The sequence below is a fragment of the Monosiga brevicollis genome, genomic scaffold (genome assembly GCF_000002865.3).
Source record: "Monosiga brevicollis MX1 MONBRscaffold_19 genomic scaffold, whole genome shotgun sequence".
NCBI classification, from domain to species: domain Eukaryota; class Choanoflagellata; order Craspedida; family Salpingoecidae; genus Monosiga; species Monosiga brevicollis.
Genome location: NW_001865056.1, coordinates 197,556 through 217,797, shown reverse-complemented (window position 1 = coordinate 217,797; position 20,242 = coordinate 197,556). Strand labels below are relative to the sequence as shown.

The window sequence follows — 20,242 nt, the reverse complement described above, 5'->3', positions numbered from 1 at the left end:
TGAATAAAAATAAATAAAAAGAAGGAAAGAATGGCTAGGGGCCCTCCACCCCCGGCCAACTTGCGTTGCATCTCCAGTGACAGCCCTTTTGCTTGAGCAGCTTTTTTCTTGGGCTGGTAACCTTTTTTTTTTTTTTTTTTTTTTTTTTTTTTTTTCCCGGCTCCTCTCATCTCTCATCCCTCATCCACACTTTAGATACCCACCAGGATAGCCGCATGCATGACGAGTTCAAGGTTCTTGAAGATACGTTTGGTGGCATCCCCCGCCAACAAGCCTCCATTCATCTCAAGGACAATGGCAATGCCAACGCCGCCAACGCCACCACGTACGTTTTGCGGCCTCACCTTAATTCGCCCTCCCCTCACCTGTCCCGGCCGTTCTCACAAGCACACACTCACGCACGCGCTGGTGTATCTGACTTGGGTCGTCTCCTTGCGCAGGTTTGACTCAATCATTGCTGCTCTGAGCCCACTCTTCAAAGAAGATGAAACAAGCCTGTGTGCCGCTCTCGACAACGACTTTACGGGCACCCTCGACTGCTCGGTGCTGGGTGCTGGCGAAACCAACATCTACTGCGACTGCCAAGAGATTGCTGCCTCCCCCAATCAAATTCGCCTCACCTGGTCCTACACCGACAAGGAAAGCGGCGCCTCTCAAGCCGTCAATCTCACAGAGAAGGACTTTTGTGAGACGCCCACCGTTCCCGATGTGCTCGCCAACAGCGCCTACCCCTCTTATTTTCCCTACGAATCAGCCATCCTCACCTCGCCCGTCTTCCAGCAAGCCCAAGCCACTGCCTTGGCCGCCAACAAGCAAGGCGTCTCTCTTGGAACTCACTACGACACCTACGAAGAAGCCGCCATCACTGCTTGCGAAAACGCCTTTGTCGCCTTCTCAGCCAACCTTCGCGACACCGACCAGCGCATGGATCTGAACAGCGCCGGCTTGAGCTGTGGCCTTCAAGCCGCACTGACTCTCGGCGTCAGCTATTCCCTTGAAGATAACAACGTGTTTGACGTCAGTGGCCTCCAGGCTGCCTATGGCTACGCTCTTTCCACCAGCCCTCCAGACTTTAGCGGCACCGCCACCGCTTACGAAAGCGCTTCGGGTGACACAGCCAATTCTGGTGACGTAAGTTGTTCCCGGCCACCGTGAATGTCGCCACGCCTCACGTCTCACAAAAACCAAGAAAACAATGCATGGCAAAGGGCCACGCCTTAACACTCTTCTCATCCTCCTTGTAACCACTCAATGTTGCACTGGGACGTTGATATCTAGGCGGCCACTTCGGTCTTGAGCAACCTCCAGAACGTGGTCAATGGTGCGCTGGTCATTGGCTCCTCAACCGGCACGGCCATGTCAAGTGCATCCTTCTACTTTGTCAGCGCAGGCAACTACTTTGGCCATGGCTACCAGGCCGTCGCCAAGTGCGTTGCTGATTACACTCACGATAACTATGCCTCCATCGTGACCAACATCTACCCCGACACTCTGGCCGCCCAGCGAGCTGCCATGAACGGTGCCGACTGGAGTGACCCTGGCCTGACTGCGAGTGGAGCCGCTTTTGATGCCCTGCTGGGCGGCGGTGGTAATCCCTATTCTACGGCTTTCCAGCAGCAAGTGGGCTTTGTCTACGTCCAAACTGCAGCCCCTGCTGCTGTTGCGGCTGCTGAATCAGACGCCGGCCTCAGCCTGGACAGCACCGCCCTGACTAACATCACCACCGAGGCCTTGAATATGATCGCCGCCGGTGCCGATCTCACCGATAGCGCCAACCAGAATCAGCTTGCCACCTTCTACGTTGCGGCTGGTGGCGTACGTGGTGTCGCGATGACAATACTCTGTTGCGGTGTTTGTTTGTTTTTTGTTTTTTTTTTTGTATTTTTTTTTCGTGCTTGCTCATTTCCTTTTTTAACTTGCACTCAATAGAACGGTGCTGATGCCGCTACCGCCGTGGGCCTTGTTCTGACAACGCTGTCCAGTCTCCAGACGGAGGCGCAGTCAACCACGTTGGCCGTCATCACCGCCAAAGTGACCCAACTCAACGCGGGTACCCTGCTCATGCCAGAAGAAGTGACCGTGTATCAACAACTCCGCCCTCTTCCTCGTACCTGGGGCATTGACCGGTCTGTTAAAGCGCTTGATGTCCTTGACCTCCCGCCAAGCCCCCAGCGCAAGGCGTCTCTCCTCATCACGGTCGGCTGTCACAACCTGTCCCATTAGATTCCCCTGCACGCGCTCAACTGGCCTGGATGCTTTCCGTGAGGGTGACTTTGACTACCCGCTGCGCATGAAGATGCTGGACCGAGTATCCCGCTACATGTACTACTGGTTCAACCGCCTCTCCGCTGAGGAGGCACGGGCACAGTGCTTGGACACATCTCTCCTACAACCCGTCAAGGATGCCATCTACCTCCAGTCCTTCAAGTCCTCGACAGCGGGCGATTTTAGCAACCAGTACCGTGTTGAGAACTACGATGCCTTCACGGCGGCCGAGACAGCCTTTGTGACCGAGCTTGCATCCTCAGGCGATCAGACTGCCGCCGGCATGGCCGCCGTCGGGGCCTACGTGCCTTTGGCCACGTTTTTCAACTCGAGCGAGCCCTTTGGCAGTGGCCAAGCCATGGCTACGGCTGCTGGAACCACCGAGGGTGCAGCCTATTTGTCTGTTCTCCCAACCGTCGCGGCGACTGCAGCCCTCACTGCCAACGAGCTCAACACGCAGTTCATCTCGAGTGTGACCACTTTGTTCGGTTTTGGCTTCTGGCATCGCCCGGCCTACGGCTCGCACCCGACCGCCACGAGCACCCTTACCGATGCCGAGATCCTCGAGCTGTACTCGGAGGCCATTGTCAACTCTGATAACAACGTGTCTGCCACCCAGTGCATTGCTGGCAACACAGATACGGTATCTTTGGCTGGTGAGCCCATCAACGCCTGCTTCATGGCTTGGTCCACCTCTCCTGTCCCCTACAAAATCACACTGGGTGACCTCAGCTACTTGACCAATTCCAGCCTGGCCGCTGTCGGCGCTCAGCGCACCGTGGTTAACAACTACGATCACCAGCAGCTGACCTTTACCAACAATCTCAACACACGCCTCGGCTTTAACACGACCGAAGACGAGCGTAGCGACATTGTGCTGGCCTTTGAAAAGAAGATTGTTGATGCCTTTCTGCCCATGGCCAACAAGGACGAGGGGACAATTTACCGCGATGATCCCAAGTATGCCGACGAAAGCTTCTTCTTCAACACGTGGCGCTCCACGGATGATGTCGTCGAAGAGGCCAGCAAGCTGGAGACGGGCCTACTTGTGGGTGGCTACTTGGCCATGCTTGCATATGTCTTTTTGCAGTTCACCAATTTCCGCAACTCAATCTACTCGCACGGTTGGATCGCTGTCGGTAGCGTGATTGTAATTGCCTTTTCCACGGGTGCTGCCCTTGGTCTGACAGCCTGGTTTGGCATCCCATTCACCCCGATCAGCAACAACGTCATTCCTTTCATTGCCCTGGGCATCGGCATTGATGATGCATTTGTCGTGCTGCGCGCCTACACGCGTGAGGTTGCGCTGGGTGGCACTGTGCAAGATGTTATGGGTCGCACCATGGCCGATGCTGGACCCTCTGTCTTTTTCACCTCAGTCGTCAACGCCGTCGCCTTTGGCGTAGCGGCCAGTATGCCCGTCCGCATTGTGCAACTGTTTTGTCAGCAGATGGTGGTCAGCGTTGTGGTCAACTTTCTCTTCCTGATCTTCCTCTTTGTGCCCATGATCATGCTGGATGCCTCGCGTGTTCTGGCTGGCCGTCGCGAGAATTGCTTCAAGTGCGGCGACGAAACTGCGACGAACAAGAGCGAGGACGTCTATAGCCGCTTCTACGGCAACTATTACGGCCCCGCCCTGGTCAAAACACCTGTGCGCATCTTGATTCTGGTTCTCTTTGCCGTCTTCTTTGGCCTGATGGTTTGGCAGGGCTTTTTCGAGAATGAGACGGGCTTGCGAACCTCTACGGTGGCTCCAGATGGTACCTACCAGCACGAGTTTGCCGTGCTACTGGAGGAAAATTTCCAGCTCTACTCGAGCAACATGATCACCACCTCAAGTCGCTTTGAGAGCGTGGAGATGCAAACCACTTTGCTGGCCGCCACAGCAGCGCTGCAAACTTCACCGTGGGTGGATAACGGTGCCCCCATTTCTTCGACCTACTGGCTGCACCGTTTCCTGGGCTCAGTCAACGGCAACACGTCCGATTTGACCCCTGTTCCAGAAAGCCAGTTTTACACTGAATTCGCTGGCTGGCTGGGCGGTCTCGGCGTCACTTCATTGCCCGACCTCATTTGTCAAGATGAGGACGGCGTGCACACGAGCTGCTTCGATATTGTTGGAACTGAATCCGACCCCGACTTTCCCACCATCACACTCTACTCTACCCGCGGAACATTCTACCTCCAGAACCTCGATTCTACCGACAACTTTCTGGATGCAATTGAGGACACGCGCGACCGCGTCGACGAGGTACTGGACGAGTACGATGACTCGTCAGACCCCGAGTTTGAAACCTTTGTGATCGGCTACCCCTACATTTACTGGGAGCAGTACTTGACCAGTTTTGAGGATCTCTTCACGGTTGTCGGTCTCTCTTTGGCCGGCATCTTTGCGGCCACCTTTGTGCTGCAGTGCTCGCTTGTCACCTCCCTCCTTCTCTGCCTCACCATTTTGGTTGTGGGCATTGAGGTTCTTGGCTTCCTTCCCCTTCTCAACCTGGAGGTTAACGCCTTTAGCAGCACCAACGTTATCCTCTCTCTGGGCATGTCCATCGAGTTTACATCACACATTGCGCACGAGTTTCTTGTGGAGCAGGGTGAAGAACGAACTGACCGCATCGTCCGGGCGCTTCGCTTCATGGGCCAACCCATGCTGCATGGTGCAGTCTCGTCCATCTTGGCCGTGCTCTTCATTGCTGGCTCGCAAACGCCGTTCCTGCGGTTAGTTGGTCGCCCTTTGCCTAGGCATTTGCCTCTCCTGTTTTCGTTCGACCCAAATGTTGTGTTGGCCCAGTTTTTGATCTGCTCACCCTTGTTGTTGATGGTCTTGCCCTGCTGTTTGCGACAGAAACTTTTATTTCAAGATGTTCGCCGTCATCATCCTGATCGCGTTCCTCAACGGCACCGTGTTGCTTCCTGTCGTCTTGAGCTTTATCGGCCCATCGGCCATGCCCCTTTCCGAGCATCCCAATACCTCCAACGGCACGGAGATGCAAGATCGGGCGGAGGATGACGACAGCAAGACTGTTCGCTCCCAATTGGAAAAGACGGCTGATCGAACGTCAACTGTTTCTGTGGGTCGCGTTTAAATCAAATTTTATTGTGAGGACGCGCTCGCTAAAGAGTTGCTCTCCTGCCTAAAAACAATGCTTAACTTTTTTTGTGGGGTTTTTGCACATGTTTCCTTGTGCAAGCTGCATTCTGTTGCATGTGCCTGCCTGCTTGGCAAGATCCTGCAGTGTTTATGGAAATGCTGACTGGTGTGGACACCTCGTCTGTGACTGACTTGTTTCTGCCGTTGATTGACAACAAAACCTGTCTGTTTGATATGTTCAATTGATTGATAACGTTGATCCGCATTGGGCGATCGATCATCAGCTGCCATGCGAGGCAGTTGATCGTTTGTTTTGTTTTGTTTTTGTTCTTCCTCATTTCACACGATACAAGCCTCAAAAGTCATCGTCATCAGTGTCATCCAGCACCTCATCGCCCTGCTTGTAGGTTAAAAGGTCTTCTTCCGCGTCATCTGTGAGCTCTGACCCATCCGAGGCCGAGAGATCGACGTCGGAATTGTCGTCATCATCCTCAAGACCCGCGCCCATGTCACCAAAGGCCGCAGCTTGCCGAGCGTGGCGCTGATAGCGGCTGCTCTCCCGTTCAAGCTCCTCATCGCTATCCGGTGCCTCATCTAAAAGGCCGTCATTATAGTCGAGGTCCTCATCATCGTCGTCTTCGTCCAGATCCAGGGTGCCGTCCTCGCCTCCACGCATCAAGCGTGCCTCTTCGTCGTGAAGGCGATCCTGACACATCAAAAGCAAGGGAGTGAGCATGATGGCCCATGCGCCGGTAAACTGGAGCTGGAAGCGAGATGGCGGCTTCGCAAAGGCGCAGAAGGACCAATTACGGAAGAGCACGCCATGACATGAGCATCTAACCTGCATGCGACGAAGCTGGCGCTCGGTTTCTTGAAACTTGTCCTGCTCGCGCTGGTTGAAATCTTCCAGCTCTTTCTCCAAGTATGCCAGATTGCGATACTTTTCCACGTATTCCTCGTAGGATGTTTGCAGTTCACCCTCAAGCTTCTCGTATTCGTCCATGAAGGCTGGTCTGTGAAGGCAGGATGTATGACAGGCTTCAGCAAAGTTTCAGTGGTGACGAGCGGCGGGAGGGTTTTGTTGAGCGCCATACCGAACACTCTGAAGACTCTTGAGGCGCTTTTGGTTGCGGTCCAAGTCCAGGCGCTTCTTCTCCAGCTTGCCCTCCAGGTTGGCTTCATCGGCTGCGATGTTGTTCATCATGCTAGGGGCATCAAAAGGTTGCAGGGGTCACAGGCGTCAGATGCTGAAACTTCAACGCGTCGGGCGATTGCGGGTTCGGTCGGGTTGGCTGGAGCTAGTCCAGCTCACCCGTTGATTTTCTCGGTCTGCATGCGCAGCTGCTGCAGACTGGTGCGCACGGCCTGTTCAATCTGCTCAATATCCATGCCCGAGGCTAGAACGCGGCTGCGGTTGGCCTGTTCAAAGAGCAAGAACAAGTCATCAACGTTCTGATTCCAGCGGCAAGGTTTTGTGGCGATAGGAGCCAGGGTGGGAAGACCAACATACACGCAGCTCGGGCTCGTTCTCCAAAAGCTCATATAGGTTAGCACCACGGGAAGTGATTTCACCGGCCAACATCCGGGTTTGCTTGAGGTCGCCGAGCTTGGTGTTGATGTCAAAGTCGCTCAGGGAAACGGGTGGAGCCCCACTGCTGACCCCGGGTGCGCCGGCAGCTTGGCGGGCTGCGGAATAGATGAGCGAGGTCACCTTGAGCATTTCGCGGACTGCATAACCGTCTGCGCCATATAAACGCCGAGTGTTTAGGCGGACGTGTGCTTTGGTGGCCTGAGGCACCCAAGAGTTCCAAAAAAAACATGCGTCAGAGAAACTAGAAGCTGGGCATTCGACCAAACCCCAGGCAGGCCACAAGGCGAGCAGAAGTGCTTCGAATATGAGGCAAGCGGCTCTGACCATGAAAGCTGCTATGGCCTTGATAAAGATGACGCGATCAGCCTCCGTCTGCATGCAAGAATGTAAGGCGAGTGAGGCGCGTCAAGCGGCGGGCGGGGATGTTGTGCAGATCTTGTCCCACAACTCCAGGCCGCAAGCACATACGTCAATATCCAAAGGGATGGCAGCAGATCGATCAAATTTTTTGAGGAGCCAAACAAGAATCTAAGCACACGAGCAAAGAACATTGAGCGCCAGGCGACCGCGCCAGGCGACCACCACATTGAGCTTGAGGCTGGAGATGCCGAAACGGAGTCGGCAGGCAGCCATTCAGAGAGATGTTCGACCACGTCGGGGGCGTACCTCTGCCACGAGCGGAAAGTTGGGCTGACGAAAGTTCTCGATGGAAACGAGGCGCGGATATCCGAGAGCACGGAGCATTTCTGTGCGATACGCCAGAAAGGGCGCGTGAAGTAGACACGGTCACTGTTGTAAGGAAGGCGGCAGACGAGCACACACGGAACGGCCCCAGAGGCTTGAGACGCACCGGTAAAGTTGCGAAGGTCACGGTACGACATCTTGCAGGGTGCGCTGAACCGTTCACCACAGCGGGTAGCTCTGAAGTACGCCTTGCCTCTCTCCCTCTCTCTCCCCCCCACAGCCACACCCTAGAAGGTCGGGCGTGCACACACCACCAGCAGCACCAGCAGCACCAGCAGCACCAGGCACCAGCACCAGCAGCAGCACCAGCACCAGCAGCAGCACCAGCACCAGCACCAGCACCAGCAGAGTGTGTGTGTGTGTGTGTGTGTGTGTGAATTGATTTTTATTTTTGATTTTTTGTGTTCGTGTTGGAGGTGTAGTAAAGGGTTTTGTGAAGCTTAATTAATGGTTTGTGCATAAAAGATTGAATTGTCATAAGGACCTAGTGTTGAGGTGAAAGGGGTTTTTGTTGATGAAGGTGATGCTTGTGTTGTAAAGTCGAGCTTGTTTTTGATTTTGGTGACCAAGGAAAAGGTGTAGAGTACATGTGTTTAGAACAACAAAATACTAAAAGGATGACAAAGGGAGCACGGCAGGGGTGTCAAGCGTACTGATGGGCGAGGGTGGAGGTTGCAACGGGGGAGAGGTCGCGGGTGCAAAACTCGGCGCGGCACGTCGGGCAATGGGCACGGCCCGCGAGCCATGTCTCTGGTCGATTGATGTCCTGTGCGTTGAGAAACCACTGACAACCGGGAGCGGTAGTCTCAGTCAGCTCAAACGCATTTCAACACAAAGAGCACAGAACGCTCAGCTTCTGTGACGGGGCACGCACCTTGCCCAAGCAGTCCAAGCACCACATTGGACGGCAGTAACAGGCGCCCAGCGACTCGTCCGCACTGTTGGTTTGAATCTTGATATTGGGCTGGGCGTTCAAGCAACCAATGCACTGATCACCCTCCTGCGTGGTGGCATGTTGAATGCCACAGGCGTACATCTGGTGAGATCGGCTGGTGTGTGGGCACGCCGGTTTGCTCCTGCACAAGCAGACAGAGGCTGACCATTTGACTGGGAGGTGCCAGGTAGGGTGGGTTCTCTTCCACGATTTGACGCAGCTCGTGCAGGAAGCGGTCAGCCACGCTCACGCGCAGCTGAATGTTTTGCACCATGCGCACGGCGACGGAGAGCTTGTCTCGAAGGATGCCGTACTGCAAAGAATCGAGTACCACGTTAAAGGGCTTGACTGCCGCGTTGACGGACGTGACATGCACACGAAGCATTTGTCGCGCTTCATTTGAGTGAATCGAGTGAATTTCCCAGGCCTGCACGACACTACGGTGGATAAGGGAAGCCAGACAAAGCAGGGGCCGGGTAAGTTTGATGGGCCATGAGGAGGGGGCAGGGGGGGGGCAAGCGGACATTGCCCCTCGGGAGGGGTGAGCACATGCTCCGACCTCATATCCACGTTCGCCTGCAGGGCAATGTCGAGGGAATACACGTTACACTGAACGAGCCAAGAATCGGTAATCAATATCTGTGGCCCCGTGAACACGGGAGCGCAAGCAAAAGCGTGTTGGTCAACATCGGTGGAGCCATGAAGCAATTGGGTGGGGAAGAGCGGAGTGAGTTCCGAGAAATAAATGCGCGCGTACCGTACGGGTGCCGACTTGCACCTGTACGCGATCCATGTGGCAGGCCTCGGCATTGATGGCGCGCGCCACCCGGAGCCAGTCTGGAGAGTAAGACCGCAGATGACGGCAGGCTGGATGGTTGGTCCATCGGTGGTGCGACCACCACGCCACCTGCATCACCGCAGCCAGGCCCAAGCACCACAGGGTGTAAAAGAAGAGGGAAAGTGCAACCACGGCCCAGGAGCGGAGCCCTGGCTCATTGGCCGGTGCCGTGTAAGCATGGGTGCCTCGGTCGATGGTGGCAGAAGACCACGGGGTTTCCAGGTGGAAGCACAAGGCCATTGACGAATACACAAGTGCCAAGGCACCCGTCAAGAGAAGATTAAAGCCCGTCAACTTGACCTAGAGTCAACACCGCGCATGCGACCAGGAGCACGATAAAAATGAGGGCCAAGCAAAGGCCGGCGCCCGCCTTTGGGAGTGGGACGTACATGGTGATCAAAAAAAAACGCCGAGGGATTTGGCAAAAACTTTCGGAACAGGCACTCGCTGGATAGACCCAAGCCCTAGCATGAGAATGGCAACCACTTTGACTCATGAGCTGCCTCCCGAGCCGAATCGAGCCGAGCCGAGCCGAATCGAGCCGAGCCGAGCCGAGAAGGAAGACCTTCCATTGGGTGCTCGCACAGACCTGAGCCACATTGTTGGGGTAAAGCACAAAGAAGGCAATCAACATAAAGATGCCCGTGAGCTTGGCCAGCCCGCTGGCATCCTCACTCGACAGCTCTGACGTGATCCCCTATCCCCAAGCAGCAGCATGGCACAGCACAACAGCCACACAAGCAGAGCACCACATCAGGCCCGCCATCTCTCTCTCACCCGCGGCGGATTCCTTTCACTCACCACCAGCATCATATTGTCTGACAATGCCATTTGTGTCTGACATTCTTCATCATCTCTCTCTCGTCTCTCTTTCTCTCTCTCAAATCTCTCTCTCGTCTCTCTCTCTCTCTCTCTTAACTCTCTCTCTCTCGACAATTCTCTCTCTCTCTCTCTCTCTCTCTCTCTCTTCTCTTCTCTCTTTTTCTGACAATTGACCGCGTGCTGCACACACAGAGCAAAAGCGTGTGTGTGTGTGTGTGTGTGTGTGTGTTCCTTCCCTCTCGTGGGCGTCTGGGTGTTGGCCGGGGCTCGAGGCTCGGGGCTTGTACAGAGGGGCTGGGTGGATTGTTGCCAGTGGGGAGCATTGACACAACCTCACACAATGCCCATTGCGAAAAATTATTTGCGGTAAGAGGTGACTATCATCGGTGCATCGGGGTCTCACAGCGTGAACACTCACTCGGGCTCTTTGGGCTTCCCCTGTTGTCGCCGGGCATAAGCTATGAGAGCGCGGCGCGCTTTGGCGTCGTGGCGAGTGATGATGGCAATGCCGTCTTGCTGCCCACCGCCCATCATGTGGCCGTGCCGGCGCTGGAAGATATCATCGTATGGAACATCAAGACGGGCGAGAAGGTGAGCCCTTCCTGAAACCAGACGAACCGGTCGCGTACCACTCGCGCTCGCTCTCACTTGGCAAATCCGTGTCATCGCGCACGTCTACAACTGCCGATGCCAACAGCTGTATGCGCTTGAAGGTGATGAAGATGTGGTGACGTGCTTGACGCTGCATCCAGACGGCAAGCAGCTGGCTGCCGGCTACCAGGACGGTACCATCCGCATCTGGTCTCTCGCTGCCCGCACCGTCGACATTGTATTTAGGTACGACACGCTACATTAGAGACCAGCTGATGCACACACAAAGCGTGTTTATCCCAACGCATTGAGCTCAGCGCTGGGATGGACAAGGGTTTCGCCGCCTTGGACAAGCGGCATGATTCTCACGCCACCCCTGTGGGCAACCCCGTGCGCTGCGCTGCATACCCGCAGCGGCCATCGTAGTCGCATCACCTGCCTACGCTTCAATGACGATGGCAGCCAGCTCGTGTCTGGCTCACAAGACACCACCGTCATTGCCTGGGATGTTCTCAACGAATCAGGTGCGCTACACGTCGACACGCGTCGCGTCCAGCCCGTGACGATTATCCCCTATTGCTACCGAAAAGCCAGGCTCACACCGTTCCTTATTGACGGCATCTTCACCGCACCTTTTCATCAGGCCTCTTCCGTCTGCGTGGACACAAGGGCCCGATCAATGACATTGCCATCCTGGAGAGTCGCCGGCTCATTGTCTCTTGCTCCAAGGTAGGCTCGTGCCAACAACGCTCGTGACTCAAGGCTAGGTGGTGTTTTCCCGGCGACTCCTGGCACACTCTGCACACCCACTGAGTGCCCACTTCAAATGCCAAAGGGCGCAATGCTCAATCTCAACTCTGTCCGACAATTCCTCTTAGGATACCTTTGTCCGCTTCTGGGATTTGGACACCCAAGCCTGCGTTTACGTTTTAGTGGGCCATCGCACCGATGTCACAGGCCTCGCCTTTTTGGATCAGCAACAGCGCCTCATTACCACGGCAGCCGATCATCAACTCCGCGTTTGGCAACTTGGTTACAGCTCCGTACGTCTGAGTCCTAACATTCACGGCTTTTCTGCCCGTGCCATGCGACAACGCTCAACCCTGTCCTCCGCGTTCGTCTCGGGGATTCGACAGCTTTACGCATCGTCGGGCACCACCAGCAACAATGATGCTGCGGACGAACATACGCCAGATGCTCACTTGGATGAGGTCAAAAGTCCCGTTGTAGCCGAAGTAAGACCCAGTGTCAAGCCTTGGCAGAAGAATCGCCTATTGCATAGGCGTTGTGCCTTGCTTCTCCATTTTCCTCCTGGTTCATTTTTTTTGGGGGGGAGGGGGTCGTCACTCATCAAGCCTCCTTCTTGTGCACCTCTGGCAGCTTCAAGGAACTGTGGCCCGCAGCACGCACGATCGAGCACTAGGCATGGCCATGAGCCCGGATCATCGCACCTTTGCCGTCTTCAGGTCCGGTCCTCGGCGCGTTCTTGCTCATCAGGCCTGAGTTGAGCCTCGTACACAACGCACTCACGTGACGATGATTCACAACATGTGTTGGCTCAATCACCGATAGCGCGGATAGCACGATTGATCTCTTTCGCATTCGCTCCACCGAGGAGCTGCAACGCCGCCTTGCCCGCAAGAAGAAGAAAGCTGCTGCCAAGGCCGGCGATCAAGGTGGTTGGCCTGTAATCACCTCAAATGGCATTTCTGAGTTGGCGATGTTTCGTTGGTCTCTGATGCCAATGCAATTGCTTCTCCCGTTGTCTTTTGGCTCTGCAGATACGCCCCAGCTTGACCTGAATGACGAAATTGTGCTGGGCGGCACCGTAATGGCCCAGGGCAAGGTATTCATTGTTTGTTGAGAGGGGGGGTCTGCGTCTCTCTTTTTCTCTGTATCTGCAGTTGTGACTGTGCCAGGGTGTGCGTAGTGACACTTTTACTTGACGAATCATCCAGCCAGGGTTGCCGATGGGTCGAGCACCTGTTTGGTCTCACTGATACCTTTGGGCTCGCCTTCAAACCCTTTCGGTTTTGTATTATAGGTTCGCTCGTTTGCTTGGCAACCAACAGAGCAATCTGGCAACAAGCTGGCCAGCGTCACTCTCTTGTCCACCAATGCCCTGGAGACCCATGCCTTTGAGCGCACCGGCAAAGGTATGCGTCATTTCCCTGCGAATACTCATTGTCGTTCAAACGCACGCGCTCTCACGTGTTAGCATCCGGGCGGTGACGTGGTTGCAGGTGTGACATCGCAGCGAACGGCCTACTTTTCCCACAGTGGGCATCGTAAACCTGTACGCAGCATTGCCTTGAGCAGCGATGAACAACTCGTGGTCTCGGGCTCCAACAGCACCGCGAAGCTCTGGAGCGCGCACACGGGCCGATGCATCCGGACCCTCGAATCGGGTTACGGCGTAACGTGCTGTTTTGTGCCCGGCAACAAGCACATCATCATTGGCACCAAGGTTGGTCGGCCTGCCTCATCTACATGCTGCCCAGCTGCCATCTCTCGTCATTGATTCCCCAAGCACAAATTGTGTATGCCAGATCAGAAAGTTTGGGTTCATATCATCATTCTCGGTTCCTATAGGATGGCTGGTTGCGCCTCTTTGACGTGGCCTCGGGTGCTCTGTTGCATGAAGTGGAGGCCCATCAGGGAGCCATTTGGGGCTTGGACCTCACTCCGGACGAGGTATGCTGGTTTTTGAGAAGTGTCATTTCGCTGTGCTGCAGCTGCAAGGCTAGGCCCTTCGTGCATTCACCCTGGACATGAACGCCCGGACATGGCACAACGCAGACCGGATTTGTTACAGGCTCTGCTGACAAGACGGTCAAGTTCTGGGATTTCGAGCTTGTGTCACATGCTGCTGGTGGCAGGTGTGTTTTGTTTCTCGGGCGCAGGCGTGCGATTCTTGAATGCATGCTGAAAACGTAGAGCCCCAAAGCCTTCGCCTCAATGTCATTGATTGTGCCCGCGCGCTTGCAGCAAACAATTGTCCATTTCCCATACCAAGACCCTCAAGATGACGGATGAGGTGACTTGTTTGCGGTTCAGTCCCAATCAAAAGCTCTTGGCGGTCGCGCTCTTGGACACCACTGTGAAGGTGTTTTTCAGTGACACGCTCAAGTTCTTCCTGAGCCTGTATGGACACAAGCTGCCTGTCATGTGCATGGACATTAGCCAGGACAGCACACTCCTGGCCACGGGCAGCCCGGACAAGAACCTCAAGATTTGGGGTCTTGACTTTGGTGACTGCCACAAGTCCTTCCTGGCCCACACGGTTAGTATTTGTCGAGCCTTTGTTTACTTATTTTGAGCTCTTTTGCCTCCATGAAGGAGTCTTGTGGCTAAGCATCAAGTCATCAAGTGCCATGCTTTATTAAACAGTCACATTGGCTGTTATGGTTCATTCATCCGTGATCTGCCTCCCATGCATACTCATGCGATACCCTACAGGATTCGGTAACCTCGGTCCGATTTGCAGGTAGCAGCCATTACGTCTTTTCTACTTCCAAGGATGGTGTGATCAAACAATGGGACGCCGATGTTTTCACGCAGATTCAGGTTAGGCCGTTTCACTGCGATGTTTTGCCATCAGCTTTGATTTGGCATTCTCTGCTCACACTAGAATCGGCCTCGACTGCGTGGCGCCCTTGACATATAGACTTTGAAGGGCCACAAGAGCGTCATTAGTTGCAGCGCCATCAGCAGCAAAGGCGGCTTGTTTGTTACAGGTTTGGTTGGGTGTGGTTTCAAACTGATGTAGGATAATCGGAGCCAGATCTCATGCTACCCCAAATTTGTGACATGTCAACCATAGGGTCGCACGACCGGTCAATTCGCGTTTGGCGTCGTTCCCGAGAAATGCTGAATGTGGAGGAAGAGGCGGAAATGGAGCGCGAAACTGAGTATGAGAAGGAGCAGGTACGTTGCATCTCTCGAGCTACTTGTGTGTGCTGCCAAGGCGAGCTCTGCCAGACAACAGAAAACCGCCCAGCATGAACCTCATGACACATATCTTGTTGTGATAGGCTGAGCGGGAGGCCATGGAGGCTCGTGCTCAGGCCGATGATGATGAGGCCGGCCGCGCCACACGCCGCTCCGCAGAGACGTTGAAGGCAACAGATCGACTGTTGGAGGCGCTCTTGGTCGCCATCGAGGAAGATGCGAAGGGACCGGGTACGGCTGCTTGGGAGACGTGCTGATGTGCAGCTCAAGCATGACTCACATTTGTTGGTGGCTCTCTTGCTTTGCGCTTGGCATCCATGTCATAGATGCACCAACGAACCCGCTGCTCACGGCTTACCGCGTGGAGACGGGTGCAGAATACTTGCGCCACAACCTGGAGGCCATCAAATCTTCGTACGCAGCTCGGCATTGTTTTTTTATGTTTTTGTTTATTTCTGTGTGTGTCTGTGTTTTTTGTTTTTCTTTCCCCTTTCTCTCTCTCTCTCTCTCCCCCCTCTCTTTCTGTTTTGCATTCACACGCAAACTTATTCCTCACACCAATGCAGGGAAATGGAGGAGGCCATGCTTTTGCTGCCGTACTCGCAAGTTTCCGAGCTCTTGAAGTATCTGCATGGTTTTTTGACGCGCAATCTGAGCATTGAAAAAGCATCGCGCTGCCTGCTTTTCCTCGTGCGGTTCGTTATACTGGTCGCCGTCGGGGCATTCGCAGCTTGGTGTATTGTGTGTGCGCGTCAACGTCACATCTTTATTCTTCCTTCTTACTTTTGGGCTTGATATTCTCCTCGGTGTTTTCTCACTGGTCTCGACCTGTTGGTTGCATTTGTGCAGCGTGCACTTCAATCAAGTGGTGGCAGACCGTTCCTTGCTGAATATCTTTGATGATCTGCGCTCCTCAGCACGGGCAGTCTTGGGCAACAAGTACGTTGTTTTCGCACGTCTGTTTTTGTCTGCATTCCCACCAGCCAGCATCAAACTCAATCAACAACAAACTTGTGTGTGGGTGGTGTTGCCGCAGACGCGACCAATTGGGCAAGAACCTGGCTGGTCTCCAGTTTATTCGCCGTCATCTTAACGAGGTTGGAATGCGAGACTCTCTCCTGCTTATTGGGTCACTTGATTCTCGTGCACATCGCCGGTGGTCCTGCCTGCTCATGCACCCTGCACTTGCGTTGGGACGTGCCTAGAACTCGACGATGGTAGATTTGGAGGTGGCCGCTCCTCCACCCAAGAAGAGCAAACGCAATACGTAAAGGTCGAAGAAAAAAGCAGCTTGAGATCTCTTCCAGCGTGGTCTGGTGGTCTGTTTGCGAGTCGGACGACCAAATTGCACGATTTGCCCCTTTGAATTGAAACAAAAGTCAAAGAGTTTTGCTTGATCGACACGTGAAGAGAAATTTTTTTTTTTTTTTTTTTTTTTTTTTTTTTTTTTTCAATAAAAATATAACGGGATCGGGCTCAAAATCTTAGATACGTTTATGTCAACGCTGGAACGCCCCATCCAAAAGTGTTCCCCGATTCATTTCATCGAAGAATGCAAATGGCCCCTCACTTTGACAAGACGCTGTCTTTCAGTACGTGTATTGAACGGCGGTGGATAAACCAAAACTGTCAAGTTATATAAGAGAAATCAAGTCAAAGCAGTCAACGGCACGGGTGTATTGCTGGATTGAATGGTTGTTCCTCTCTTGCAGACTTTTCAAAGAAGTCGAACGATACATTTATGAAACACACAAGCACGCATTTGGCCCTCAAGCAGTGAAGAAGGAAGGTAAAAAGGGCACGTCTTGCCCCATCACGCGAGAGCCAAGCAGCCAAGCTACTTCTCATCCCAAAACCACACCTGGGCTTGATTGCCCGAAAGGCATTTGTTGATCTGCAGCTTTTTTTGCGAGTCCACGCTCGAGGCTTCGAGGCATGCATTGAGAGGCACGTGGACCATGGTATGCCGCAAGGGATCATAGCGCCACTCTTGGTTGCCTCGCATGCCGTGGCAACGCCCCAAGTGGACGGGGCTGGGCAATGTCGACCCCCAGGCATCGAGACAAAGCGAATCATGCGTGCGAATCTCGTTGGTAATGCTGTACATCCACGCCTGATTCGTGCCCTGGCCATGACAAGGATAGACGCCAGCCACACCGCCATTGCGCTGCCCCATCTTATCAACGCAGATGTTATCGGGCGTGTGCAGCGTGCCCTGATGCTGAATATGGTTAGCATCGGGTATGAAAAGGTCTGGCAGCACCGTATTCAGATACCACTTGAAGTCGTGGCACTGGAGACGCTGCCGCAGCTCCTTGCGTTCGCTGACATCGCCTGCATCAATGATATTTTGACCCGGACGCGTGTCCAGAAAGTACTGTTTGTAGTGATCCATCCACACCTCGGCTACGCGCATCGAATTGCGCAGGAAGGTATCGTGGATGGAACCGCCAGGCACCGTGTAGGGATGGCTGTCTCGAAAAACTGCGTGTTGACCATCGGCCAAACAAATACCCGTTAAACGTGATTCATGGGCACGTCAGGTGGTGCGGCCAAGGGGAACAAAGGTGGTGCAAGCTCGGATTTAGAGACGTACTATGGCCAACATGTGAACAAGGTGCCGTGACCAGGCGGCCACCACATTGCCAGATGCGGAAAGACATTTCCAAGTTTTCTCCACCCCAGCCGTCCATCTTCTCGTCGTAGCTACCGAGTTCATAAAAGTAGTTTTTCTCCATGGCAAAAAGGCCTCCAGCCATAGTTGGAGAGTCGACGGGGTCAGTTGCATCCGCTCCAGCGCGACGCACGCCCGCCTTCCAGTTGAAGTCCATGGTCCTGCAGTCATGTGCGCACAGAGATCACGTGGCGTGTGAGAGCAGTGGGTCGATGATTTGAGCATCGACGCAGATGGTCCGCGCGGTTTTCAAGGGGGTCGAGGTGGTTGGTGCACCAACCAATCAAAAGTGCCCACGGCCGGCACGTCTTGGGTGGCTTTGCTGTATTCCATCGTGTGGTGATCAATCGAGTCGATCACAGGCGTCACCTATTGACACCAAAGCAGGACACAGGGATTACGCGGGTGCGTAATGGCATGAGGGGGCGCCAAGGCTGTAGTGTTTATGAAGGGCTCAACTTTGAAGACGCACCACCGTCCGACGATCTTCAGTGATGAGGGCCATGATGGGTTCGAGCCAATTGAGATTAGCTTCGCAGTGGCTGTCCAAAAAGAGTAGAACGTCGCCTATGGCAATTGACCACGTTTGTCGCCATCAATCGGAAGACGCTTTTGGCAGAATGGGGACATGACAGCATGGATTGGAGTGGTGTACCGGTAGCATGTTCAGCACCCACGAGGCGGGCCCGAATCAGGCCCGAACGATGTTGGGTCCGCACGTATTTCACTTTGTCGGGAAGATTGTCACGAATGTAGTTGGTGAGTTTGTCACCCAGCCACGCAGCATCGCTTGAATCGTCCAGCAGGATAATTTCATGCACCAAATCGGCCGGTGAGCGATTGAGCACGCTGTGAACCTGTGAACCGGGCATGGGGCCAGCGGGCGTTGAGTGACTGAACGGCATGCAGCGAGCCGCATGTTAACAAGGTCTGGAAAACACCCTCTCAGTTCACGAATCCAGACCACTTACGGTTCGTAGGAGCGTAGACCAAGCCTCGTTGACAAAGCAAATAATGATGCTGGCCTTGAGTAAATTGGCCGTTGGCCACTGCAGTAAAAAGGGCACAGCGCACGTGCACGTGGGTGGTCAAGACGGAATCATGAGTCGCAACAAGCGATGCAAGTTTTCAGTTTGAAGGGCCGTAGAAACATGGAGCCCAAAGCTGGCGAGTATCTCAGTCTGCTGCAAGGGGCTTTCCCACCTGCTTGGCCTTGCAGGCGGGCGGTCGCACGTCGGGCACTGGGCGATCCAGCGGCAGTAAAGAGCTCTGCCAAATGGTAGAGCAAATGAGGCAGGCGGGAGAATGTCACGGCCTGGAGCCTTGAGCATACGGCATGCGGGTGCAACAGTTAACCTTATATTCATTGAAAAAGTGGTTTTGGTAGGACTCCTGCTCTCGGCGCTTAACTTCGTCCTTGGACAAGCCTTGGGCTTGAGCGAGAGCTTCTCGGCGCAAGTCTGCATAAATGTCGGCTTTGGCTGTGACGAAGAGCAAGCCAGGTGTTGAGTGTCCGCGCGCGCGTGTGTTTGTTTGTTTGTGTGTGTAGCTGGAGACTGATGTGTGATTGAGGTGGCGACTGAGGAAGTGCAGTACCGTGAAGTTCATGGTGCTGCGCTGGGGGTACCACGCCAGGCAGTTTTGGATGCTTATCATGGTCTTGCAGCTCAAATAGCTGCCTGTTCAATCGGAAGTATAGCAATGAGCCGATGACATTAGCGGAAAAACAACTTGACGAATGGCCAGGGAGAAGCAATCTGCAGGACAGAACGTACTTTCGGGCTTGGTCTCGACGCCGGTTCATGGTTTCGATTTCTGCGTTGAGACCAGCCATCTCGCGCCGATGGCCCTCAAGCGTCTCCAGGGCTTCTGCTAATTCAGTGTTGGCCTTTTCAAGCTCGTGCGCGCGCTGCCGTAGCTCCTGGCTCAGTGGAAAAAAAAACAGAGGACGTGTCGCGATTGAGATCAGCTTGAAAAAAAAAAAAAGCACGATACACAAGTGAGCAAGCTCTGGGCCTACCGGATCTTTTTCAAAAAGATTGTTGATAAAGTCGTAGCCACTGGGGGCTGCGGGGGCCTATTAGCAAAAGACATTGTTCCGCAGGAAAGCCAAGGCACTCAGGGGTGCGCTGTCGAGACTGTCGAGGTAAGCTGATGAGCTGAGATCTTACCGGCGGCGCATGTGGAGCAACACTGCACGCATTAGCACATGAAGCAGGCAATTGGTACAATGAGAGAGATCGAGAGATCGATTCAGAGCCAAAGCAAGTCAACCCTGGGGACCGACTGGGTGATGGGCTTACCCCGAGACCTGAGTATCCGCAGGTACTGAATGCGACGGGTGTGAACTCCAGACGAGAAAGAGGATGGCTCCCGCGAAGAGGCCAAGCACCATGGCCACGGGCTTTACTTTGATGCGTGCCGCCTTCATCGCACCGTCACCCAAAGAGTGTCACAACGACCAGTATGATAACTCCCCTCCCCCGACTGTGGCACCAGTATTCCCCCGCTTCCGGCTGACGGGAAGCCAAGTCATCGATCGGCGCGACGGAGAGAGAGAGAGAGAGTCGGCGCAAATGCACCGCTACCGCTTGTAATTCTGACAATAAAATCTGACATGTGTGTGTGTGTTCAACACCCCTCACAACCTCGGTGTAACCTCGCCATGACCTCCAAGGGCCAATGAGAGAGTGTGTGTGAAGAGCGAGGAGAGTTGAGAGAGAAAGGGCCAGGGACTG

At 54.2% G+C, this 20,242-nt stretch overlaps 4 protein-coding genes across 4 annotated transcripts; 2 read left to right on the top strand and 2 right to left on the bottom strand.

The window, feature by feature from the left end:
- Window positions 1-215: 215 nt before the first annotated feature.
- Mbre_Patched1 (patched-like protein) lies at window positions 216-5,618 on the top strand (the record flags this gene model as incomplete). The annotated part of the gene is made up of 6 exons (XM_001747885.1): window positions 216-325; window positions 441-1,131; window positions 1,279-1,815; window positions 1,930-2,126; window positions 2,224-4,986; window positions 5,114-5,618. 6 exons carry the CDS (start codon window positions 216-218, stop codon window positions 5,352-5,354), a joined length of 4,539 nt encoding a protein of 1,512 aa, XP_001747937.1. The 3' UTR covers window positions 5,355-5,618.
- A 96-nt stretch (window positions 5,619-5,714) lies between these two features.
- MONBRDRAFT_27399 (uncharacterized protein) lies at window positions 5,715-11,036 on the bottom strand (the record flags this gene model as incomplete). Its single annotated transcript, XM_001747780.1, has 18 exons — window positions 5,715-6,065; window positions 6,201-6,372; window positions 6,454-6,564; window positions 6,672-6,778; window positions 6,870-7,148; window positions 7,275-7,322; window positions 7,419-7,478; window positions 7,617-7,696; window positions 7,801-7,921; window positions 8,569-8,694; window positions 8,729-9,065; window positions 9,188-9,267; window positions 9,386-9,535; window positions 9,856-9,930; window positions 10,056-10,163; window positions 10,268-10,468; window positions 10,707-10,726; window positions 10,907-11,036. 18 exons carry the CDS (start codon window positions 11,034-11,036, stop codon window positions 5,715-5,717), a joined length of 2,556 nt encoding a protein of 851 aa, XP_001747832.1.
- A 201-nt stretch (window positions 11,037-11,237) lies between these two features.
- MONBRDRAFT_33395 (uncharacterized protein) lies at window positions 11,238-16,101 on the top strand (the record flags this gene model as incomplete). Its single annotated transcript, XM_001747884.1, has 21 exons — window positions 11,238-11,403; window positions 11,523-11,608; window positions 11,758-11,922; window positions 12,016-12,114; window positions 12,260-12,345; window positions 12,452-12,555; window positions 12,661-12,725; window positions 12,924-13,035; window positions 13,123-13,346; window positions 13,472-13,573; window positions 13,679-13,758; window positions 13,868-14,162; window positions 14,339-14,446; window positions 14,547-14,616; window positions 14,703-14,806; window positions 14,914-15,061; window positions 15,157-15,244; window positions 15,397-15,525; window positions 15,680-15,769; window positions 15,867-15,927; window positions 16,036-16,101. The coding sequence occupies 21 exons, from the start codon at window positions 11,238-11,240 to the stop codon at window positions 16,099-16,101; spliced, it is 2,448 nt and encodes an 815-aa protein (XP_001747936.1).
- A 566-nt stretch (window positions 16,102-16,667) lies between these two features.
- MONBRDRAFT_27397 (uncharacterized protein) lies at window positions 16,668-19,935 on the bottom strand (the record flags this gene model as incomplete). Its single annotated transcript, XM_001747779.1, has 13 exons — window positions 16,668-17,314; window positions 17,427-17,665; window positions 17,785-17,873; window positions 17,977-18,071; window positions 18,160-18,361; window positions 18,476-18,553; window positions 18,708-18,773; window positions 18,861-18,985; window positions 19,101-19,183; window positions 19,280-19,425; window positions 19,525-19,581; window positions 19,676-19,697; window positions 19,808-19,935. The coding sequence occupies 13 exons, from the start codon at window positions 19,933-19,935 to the stop codon at window positions 16,668-16,670; spliced, it is 1,977 nt and encodes a 658-aa protein (XP_001747831.1).
- Between the last annotated feature and the right edge of the window lie 307 nt (window positions 19,936-20,242).